This window comes from Sinocyclocheilus rhinocerous, unplaced genomic scaffold (assembly GCF_001515625.1).
Source record: "Sinocyclocheilus rhinocerous isolate Xijiao unplaced genomic scaffold, SAMN03320098_v1.1 scaffold954, whole genome shotgun sequence".
In the NCBI taxonomy this organism is placed as follows: Eukaryota; Metazoa; Chordata; class Actinopteri; order Cypriniformes; family Cyprinidae; genus Sinocyclocheilus; species Sinocyclocheilus rhinocerous.
The window spans coordinates 262,633-271,981 of NW_015644642.1; the positions used below are offsets into that span (position 1 = coordinate 262,633).

At 37.4% G+C, this 9,349-nt stretch overlaps 1 protein-coding gene across 1 annotated transcript in view; it reads right to left on the reverse strand.

Annotated features, from left to right (window-relative positions):
• Nucleotides 1-6,212, reverse strand: part of abcc8 (ATP-binding cassette, sub-family C (CFTR/MRP), member 8) — a 78,582-nt gene extending 72,370 nt beyond the window's left edge. The window contains exons 1-3 of the mRNA XM_016576562.1: nt 5,724-6,212; nt 2,662-2,824; nt 79-220 (exon numbers count right to left, since the gene is read on the reverse strand). Of these exons, the coding sequence (XP_016432048.1) occupies nt 79-220; nt 2,662-2,824; nt 5,724-5,747 (329 nt within the window). The 5' untranslated portion in view covers nt 5,748-6,212. The remainder of the gene's footprint in view (nt 1-78; nt 221-2,661; nt 2,825-5,723) is intronic.
• Nucleotides 6,213-9,349: the final 3,137 nt, after the last annotated feature.

A 9,349-nucleotide genomic window follows, 5' to 3' on the forward strand; every position in this document is an offset into this window, starting at 1 on the left:
TTAGGCAGGTTTTTGACAGGTTTCATGAGATTCACACAGACTGACAGACAGACAGATGAATCGACACATAAATCTCACCCGTCGGACACGATGCCCTCGGCTATTTCGCAGACGATGATGAAGAGCAGGATGAAGGTGAGGATCCAGCGGAGGTTGTGTCCGGGGAAGTGCAGCCAAGTGCTGTGATGGATGTGCACCTTGGAACTCTGACTCCCCCAACCTACAATACAGTGATTAAATATCTGTACATCGCTTACAGCAACATAATTCTCTCTGACAGGAAGTGATGTAAACTATCCTTGAGAAATAAATTGTTTGTCCATATATGATCATCCTTAATAAAAAACATCACACATGCACATTTGGCAGGTGCTTAGCAATTCTAACTTGAGCATATATACTGTGTCAGTGGAAAAAGTGTTTCAAAATCAATGTTCTTTCCAGGTTGCTGTAATAACACTGGGACAGATTTTGCCCTTGATATCTTGAAGAACCGGATATTAGGGATATGAGGATGCTGATTCAAAACAAACAGCAACATGTATTGCATATTAAAACTGATGTAGGTTTTTATGCATAATATTCCCCACAATAAATCTCCATCTGAAATAGGATTTGTATGGAATTCAATGATTCTGATTCACTGATCCGGACCTTAAGTGTTCTGTTGCTGAAGAAACATTTCTTATTATTATCAATGTTTAAAACAGTTGTGATGCTTAATATTTTTGTAAAAAAAAATTCATATATATTTTTTAAAGATTATTAGATCAATGGAAAGTTCAAAAGAACAACATTTATTTGAAATTTCAATATTTATTATCAGCAGAAACATGACATCTGCAGGATGTGGAATTTTGTTTATCAAATATTCCTTCACAGAAAAAAAGATTTAAAAAATGTAATCAATCAGTGATGATTACAAATCATTTGGAAAATGAATAATAGAACATGTGACGCAAGGTTGGTTCAGGCTAGTTCACTCTGACATTAGTGGGATTGTTTACGTTGTTCTGACTCTTCTGGTATGGGGAATCGAGCGCTGTTCTTCCTGTAACTTGACTCTCTGACAGTATGATGGCTTCAGCTGTACATTCCACCACTAAGGTCACATTGGTTTGTCTAAAATAAAAATGTTTCCCACAGAGGCTTGACAAACTCTATCCTGGTCTCTCTATGTGGTTCACCAAACCACATTTGAGCGCAGATCAATTATGCAGTGTTTATCTTCATAATGAATGAGCCAAATGTTCAAAAATGAATTTCAAAGAGCTCATTAATCATTTCCTGTCTGTTTCTCTAATCCTTTTACAAACAAAACACCAATCTAAATGGTGCGGTACACCTTCAAAAGTAAGCATACAGAAACCTGCATACCATGTCTGTCTGTCTATCTATTTATCTATCGATCTATCCATCTGTCTATTCGTCTCTCAGTTTATCTATCTGTCTGTCTGTCTTTCCGCCCATCTATCTATCTGCCTGTTTATGCATCCATCTGTCTATCCACCTGTATATCTATTCGTCTAAACTTCCATCTGTTTATCCACCCATCTATGTGTCTGTCTGTCTATCCAACTGTCTGTCTACCTGCCTATCTATCCATCTATCCTTCAGAGTGTCTATCTGTGTCCTTCTGTCTATCTGCCTCTTTCCATCTGTCTGTTTATCCGTCCATCTGTCTATCCACACATCTATCTGTCCATCTGTCTACCCACACGTCTGTCTGTCTATCCAACTCTCTATCTATCCATCCATCTGTCTGCTTGTCTATCCATTCGTCCTTCCGTCTGTCTATCTGCCCATCTGTCTGTCTATGTGTCCGTCTATCTATCCAACTGTCTGTCTACCTGTCTGTCTATCTATCTGTCTATCATTCTGTCTGTCTTTCCATCCATCTGTTTATCTGTCCGTCTGTCTATCCACCCATCTATCTATCTGTCTGTCTATCTATCCATCCATCTGTCTATCCGCTTGTGTATCTATCTGTCTGTCTATCTGCCCATCTATCTCTGTCCATCTGTGTATCCACCTGTAAGTCTATCTATCTATCTATCTATCTATCTATGTATCCATCCATCTTTCTGTCTGCCAGTCTGTCTGTCTATCCATCCATCTTTCTGTCTGCCAGTCTGTCTGTCTGTCTATCCATCCATCTGTCTGTCTGTCTGTCTGTCTATCCATCCATCTGTCTATCCGCTCATTTATCCGTGCCTATCTATCTATCTATCTATCTAGTCTGTTTGTCTATCCATCTGTCTATCATCCATCTGCCTTTCTATCTTTCCATCCGTCTATCTGCCTGTCTGTCTACGTCTATGTATCTATCTAGTCCATCTGTCTATCCGCTCATTTATCCGTGCCTATCTATCTATCTATCTATCTATCTATCTAGTCTGTTATACTATCCATCTGTCTATCATCCATCTGCCTTTCTATCTATCTTTCCATCCGTCTATCTGCCTGTCTGTCTACGTCTATGTATCTATCTAGTCCATCTGTCTATCTATCCGTCCTTCCATCTCTCTATCTCTCTATCTATCTGCCTATCTATCATAATTAAACTTACAGTACATAGTAAAGTCACAGTGTTCATTCACTCCATCCACTTAGTATTGTGACACAAGCGTGCACTAGTTCTCACCTGCCTTTGACACTCACCGATGAAGAGGATAGGAAAAGTGATGAAGAGCAGGAAGACGTGTGGCACCACTGTGAGGGCATCCAGGAAGCAGCCGTTGTTGAGGACACCGGCATCCACATTGTACGCGGCCGAGTTGTTGTCGTTTCCGCAGAATGCCAAGGACATGGTGGTATCGGGTCTCTGAGGTGATCCAGTAGAAGAAAGACCGAAACAGGAGGAAAAAGAGGATAGGAAAGGGGTAAAAACTAGAAGAGATCTTCTCAGAGCATAATCTGTCCACTGAGGAGCCGTTACATCCTTGCTGTAGGTGGAGGATATCAGCTGAAGTGAATCACTGCACAGGTAGAGCGCAATAGCGGCTCCGCTTCTGCATGGGATGAGCACATCCAAACAGCTTCTCTCCGACAGGGGGACGCCTGCATTGGATTCCACCGGCAAAGCCACGGCTCACAGGCATGCTTTTAATAACCGACGCAGCTTAATGCCATCAAAAAACAAAAAGCATCTCTATTCGTGTGCAAACACACGTGTGTGTGCTCAGGATGCGATCTGGCCGAGCTGCGGTGATCAAGAGCTCAGAGTTGACCTTGTGGGAGGATAGCTGTATAGCGGAGTGTGTGCATGAGAGTGTGATGAGGGGAGAGAGAAAGAGGGCGAGAGAGACAGCATGATGGAAGACAGAGAGAGAGGAGCTAGAGGGAGGGGGGGGGATAGCAGGAGAGGAGAGAATTGCATTGCGGGCGGCACTGAAAAACCAGCACGCACGTCACAGTGAGGTACATGCCTGGCATGAGACATCAAACATATTCATGAGTGGTGAACTGACTCACAGTAAACAAAGACTGATCTGGTTGGACTGTCATGAAATTCAAAAGCCAAAGCAAACTTAAAGTATGAGACGGTTGAAGGACGAAAGGCTATGTAACGAGGTCACACAGAAATAGTGGTTTACTAATAGGGGCTGTTCAGTGGATGATGCTGATATCTAGAAAACATGGCTGAAAAAGTGTCAATTTATAACACAGTTTAGGGAAAATAAATGGGATTCATATTACACAATATTTACTATAAATTAAAATTTGGAACATAAATGTTATTATCTATAATCTGTCAGTAGATTTTGGAACTGACTAGACTTTGGAACCTAGACTTGTTCAGCTGATTCTGATAATCACGAAAACAAAACAAAACAAAAAAACAAAAAATGTAAATAACAAAAACAAACGAAAATGAAACAAAAACAGAACAATAAAACTCATACAAAACAAATGAAAATAAGACAAAAAACAAACAAATAAAAAACAGACAGATAACAAACAAATGAAAACAGAAAAACAAACAAATACAAGAAAGACTGGTGAAAAGAAAACAAAAAATAATAAAACAAAACAAAACAGAAAAGCAAACAAAACATATAAAAACAAAACAAAAAAATAAAATAAAGGAAAAATATATATATATTTTTTGAGATGTTCAATTTATATTGGATCAGACTATCAGACTATTACTAGTAGTGCATTACACACATATGGGCTCTTTTTTTTTTTTTTTAAAGTGTAGGCTAATTAAAAAATTTAAGGCTATGTCAGAATATCTGTTTCAACCAAAGGGTGCAGTTTGAAGAATTACACCTTTCTGTGTCTAGACAGGCTACCTGACCCGTGCCGATATTAGACCTAGAGTGTATATGGACTGCAATCCATCCTTATTTCTGTCCAAAACTAAAACAACCCCTCAGAAATACTGTGATAACCTTTTGACGTAGTGGTGAGAAGATAAGGTTGATCTATCACTCAAAGGTGTTAAGGAAGGTACAGACAGGTATGGTGTGTTATAGATGTGCTATTTCAGAAAGGCAAAGTGTGAATTTACTCTCCTGCCTTCCAGAAGAAAACATGCATACAAGCACGTCACTGTCAATTAAGAGAATGAATAAGGTAAGCATCTGCAACCTGATTGAATGCTCTAGGAGTGCTCTACTGCCACTTTATCACACTGTAATTTAATTCCCCTCAAAAAGCATTTCCCGAAGATTTAATGCGTAGCATGACCCTATAATCTGCACTACACAGCGTATCAAATCAAAAGAGTGCCTAGAGGTATAGGCTACTATTTCAGTCAATATGTAATGGATTCTATATTGTAGCATGTATTGTAGTTCCCATTAAACATCATTTAATAATCACCTAGATTAAAGCTCTTAGTCATCAAGTTATAGAGACTCCTTGTAACTGTATTACACTGTACATTATTTTGTTCTACCCCAAAATAAAAATATAAATAAATAAAAGCAAAATGAAATAAAAAGGCAAAATAAAAAAGCTAAATAAAAAATGTAATAAAAATATATTCATAAAAATATATTTTAGTCATTTTCATGAAAACTAGGCATATTTCCCTAACTTCACTCTCACTTATAATTTAAACGGCTAATTATTTACATCAGAGAGATATGCATTGTGCCGTACAATATGTGTAACTTGTTCTGATTTTAATAAAAAATATTACATTTATAAATCTAATCAGAATAAAAAAATAAACAGCTTTTTGAGGCCAAAATAATACAGTACCCTGAAAATCAAAGATTAAGGCCAATCATATTAATAGACATTGGTCCAAATCAGAGGTCTTTGTGCATTTGCACAAAAAAAAAATAAAAAAATACAATCTCATTGTAGAGCTTTTACACACGCGCACCTTAGTAGTTTATGCATGTACAACAAAAGAGAAATGGTTTCGGTGGAAAGCTGGGTGTAGTAGGCTATATCGATTTTTTTGTATCTTTTGGGCTTCACTCCATTGAAACAGAGGATTCATTCCAAAACAACCGCGCATGCGCAGCACCTCCGTTCACTGTCACACTCGTTGATGTAGCTGAGTGTTATTGGAAATGGAAAACTCACATATGGTTTTCCTAACAACTTCCTCACAGGAAAATAGTCGAAAAGCTAAAAACAGTATAAATATACACAATTAAACACATCATTTCTTGTTTAAACGTTAATTAAAGGCTAACATGTAGGTAAAACTCTACTATCAGCAGCCACTTTACCCATTAATCAAAAAGAAATGAGCATACCGGTCTGTAGCGCGTGATCATCATCTTGAAATTCCAGTTGTTCCCAAAACCGCGACCTCATAAGATGATTTCCAGTCCAGTCCAGAGACCTCGCCGTTCAAAATAAGCGCCTAACTCACACGGTAATAGGTTAAGAATAAAACATAGCTGGTATTTCTCCGTGTCTTTGCCATAGGGTCCGAGTTCTCCTCAGAGGAACTAACCAAGGTGCTGAAAAGAGGCGTTACTGAATCCAACACTTTTAAATTCCCAAACATCGATTTGAAAGTTGCTCGCGCTCAGTTCATCCAGCTGTCACGTACACACGCGCAACATGAGCGATCAATCACTGATGCAACAGAACAACGCGACAACGAGCGATCAATCACACAATAGAAGAATACCGTAACCGATATGACACTGCAATTAATTTTAGCGTACACATGACAATAATAGCATGAAATTATAATGTAATCTACAATAAATGTAATCACTTTGGTTGAAATACATATTCTGTCGAAGGTGGGATGAAAATGACCCATTAATCATTCGCAAAGCATATATGGGCCAAATTCGACAGGTGCTGAAGATATTGCTAGTGAAAACTAGCCAATCAGGACGTCAGCAGAAGATATCGTCATCACAGCACAACATATACCGCCTCCTGATGGCTCAAAACAAAGAGCACAGTTGATCTCAATCCATATCAGAAATCATACAAACATAAAAAAGCCTTTTGTTAATGCATGTGTGTTGCTTAGAAAACAACAACAACAACTAAATGAATAATTGCTTTAAAAGTGAAACACATAAGCCTACACCAATTATCTGAAAATTACTAACAATATATGTAATAAAAGTGACAGAAATCTAGAAATAAGATTAGCCTGACAAATATTAAAATAGGGATTTTATCTCACATCCACATGAGGCTAGAAGAAAAAAAGATCACATCATTTAATAAGGGAAAGGAAATTCACAGCAAAGACTTAAATGGTTGCTGTATATGAAATGCAAAAATAAACATGGAAGAGAGAAGACCTCACTGCATTGGTTCACAGAATGAGCGTAAAGACATGGTGAAAACATGCTTAAAGGCTCAGTTATTATCTGCTGCTGCCAGGAGGCCATTACTGGTAGTGCAAGCACATGCACCTTCAAGCACAATGGGCATCTGCATTCATCCGTCAAAACGTTTTCAGTGTTTTTGTCTCATGATTTGTTCCTAGAGAAACAATGGCAGTATATTTATTAGTGCGGTCAAACGATTAATCGCATCCAAAATAACAGTTTTTGTTTACATAATATATGTGTGTGTGCTGTGTGTATATTTATTATGTAGGCCTATATATAAATACAAACACATCCATGTATATATTTAAGAAAAATATGGTATGTTTATATATTAAATATATTTATATATAATATAAAATTTGGTACTTGTTGGTGAATTTCCCCATTTTGAAGCTAAAATATTGTATGTGGTTTGGGGAATCCGTCCAAAATTGTTTTACAAGATATTAATTTGATCAACACAACCAAAGGGGTTTCGTATTTATTGAGATATGTATTGCATATCATGGTCAACTGCATCAGATACAATAACAATGTGTAGTGTTTTAAATATTAAATAACTATTATTCACTTTATCACTACTGGCAGACAGAAAATCTAAGAGTTTTTAATTTAAAAAAAAAAAACAAAAAAACAAAAAAACAAAAAAAACTTTATTTTGCATATCAGACATGTATTAAATATTCTTCATGTTCTTCTGCTGTTGTTCTTCAATGCCGTTGTCTAAATTCCAAACAATACATTCCATCTTATACTTACACAAATCAATTTGACAATATGTGTAAGCTTTTTTTTTAATTTAATGACTGGTATTACATCAAATACCACAACATTAAGTATGTAAATACCTTAAGACTGAACAGTTTAAATTACTGAATTTATTTTATTGGTCAAAAACATGTCAAGTAAAGTCACCTTTATTTGTATAGCACTTTATACAAGAGAGATTGTTTCAAAGCAGCTTCACAGTATTAAACAGGAAAGATTCACAATATTAAACAGAATCAATGATGCAAACTGCGAAAATGAGGAAAATCCAAATTCTGCTGTGAAACAGTGGACTTTCTTTAATCCTAGTGAGTTTGGTGTTGGTTCAGGTCAGTTCCGTTTAACTCTGTGAAGTACATTCATTATGAAACAAGTTTAATTCTGTAATAAGCAGCTCTACTTTAAACAGTAGTGTTGTTATTGATCTCGAGTAAGTTCAGTGTGGAGTTCAATAACACTGTCGATACGGTTTTGAAAAACAATTAACTAACATTTACTCACCTTTTGGTAATGGCCATTCCTCTTCTGCAAGTCCTCCTCACTCTTCTTAGTTTGTAAAGAAATTACCTACCTGAAAAGAAATTGACTGACCGTAAAGAACATCCAATAAATATACAGGTACATCTCAAAAAATTTGAATATCATGGAAAACTTCATTTTTTTGTAATTTAATTCAAAAAGCAAACTTTCTTATATTCTAGATTCATTGCACACAAACTGAAAGATTTCAAGAGTTTTTTTATTTTATTTTTTTATTCTGATGGTTACGACTTACAGCTTGGGGAAATTAAAAATTAAAATCTCAAAAAAATTTAATATTCCATTTTGAGCTCGATTAATTTTGAGTATAAATACTGGGTACCTCCTGGGCTAGTTTAGAACATGCAACCACAATTATGGGGAAGACTACTGACTTGACAGTTGTCCAGAAGACGATCATCGACACCCTCATCGCTGAAAGGGCTGGCTGTTCACAGAGTGCTGTATCGAAATATATTAATACAGTGGTTTTCAAACTTTTTTGGTCGCGCCCCCCTTTAAACCTATAAAAAAATCTGGCAAGATATGCCTCGTCATATTTTCTCGAAAGGAAGCTGGGAATTAAATCTATAGTTAAAATGTATAGATAAAAATATAGTCTCACATAATTCATTTAGCTTTTGAATTAGCCAGCACCTGCCTGGGTCTGTGCGACTTCATCTATGGCTTTTCTCTTCCCTTTCACAAACCGATCCATCTCCCATTCTAAGTTACATCCTTTGGCTGTTTACGGTTTTATTCATTTTCTTTTTCTGCTGATGGCCCACGCCCCCCCTGGCGGGCACGGCCCACACTTTGAGAACCACTGTAGTAATAGAAAGTTGACTGGAACCAAAAAGTGTGGTAGGAAAAGGTGCACAAGCAACAGGGATGACCGCAACCTTGGGTAGATTGTCAGGAAAAGCCGATTCAAGAACATGGGAGAGCTTCACAAGGAGTGGACTGGAGCCGGAGTCAGCGCATCAAGAGTCACCACACACAGACGTCTTCAGGAAATGGGCTACAGCGGTCAAATTCCTAGAACCAAGCCACTCCTGAGCCAGAAACAAAGTAAGAAGCGTCTCACCTGGGCTAAGGAGAAAAAGAACTGGACTCTTGCTCAGTGGTCCACAGTCCTCTTTTCAGATGAAAGTAAATTTTGCATTTCATTTGGAAATCAAGGTCCCAGAGTCTAGACTCTAGAGGAAATGTGGAGAGTCACAGAATCCAAGCTGCTTGAGGTCCAGTGTGAAGTTTCTGAAGTCAGTGATGATTTGGGGTGCCAT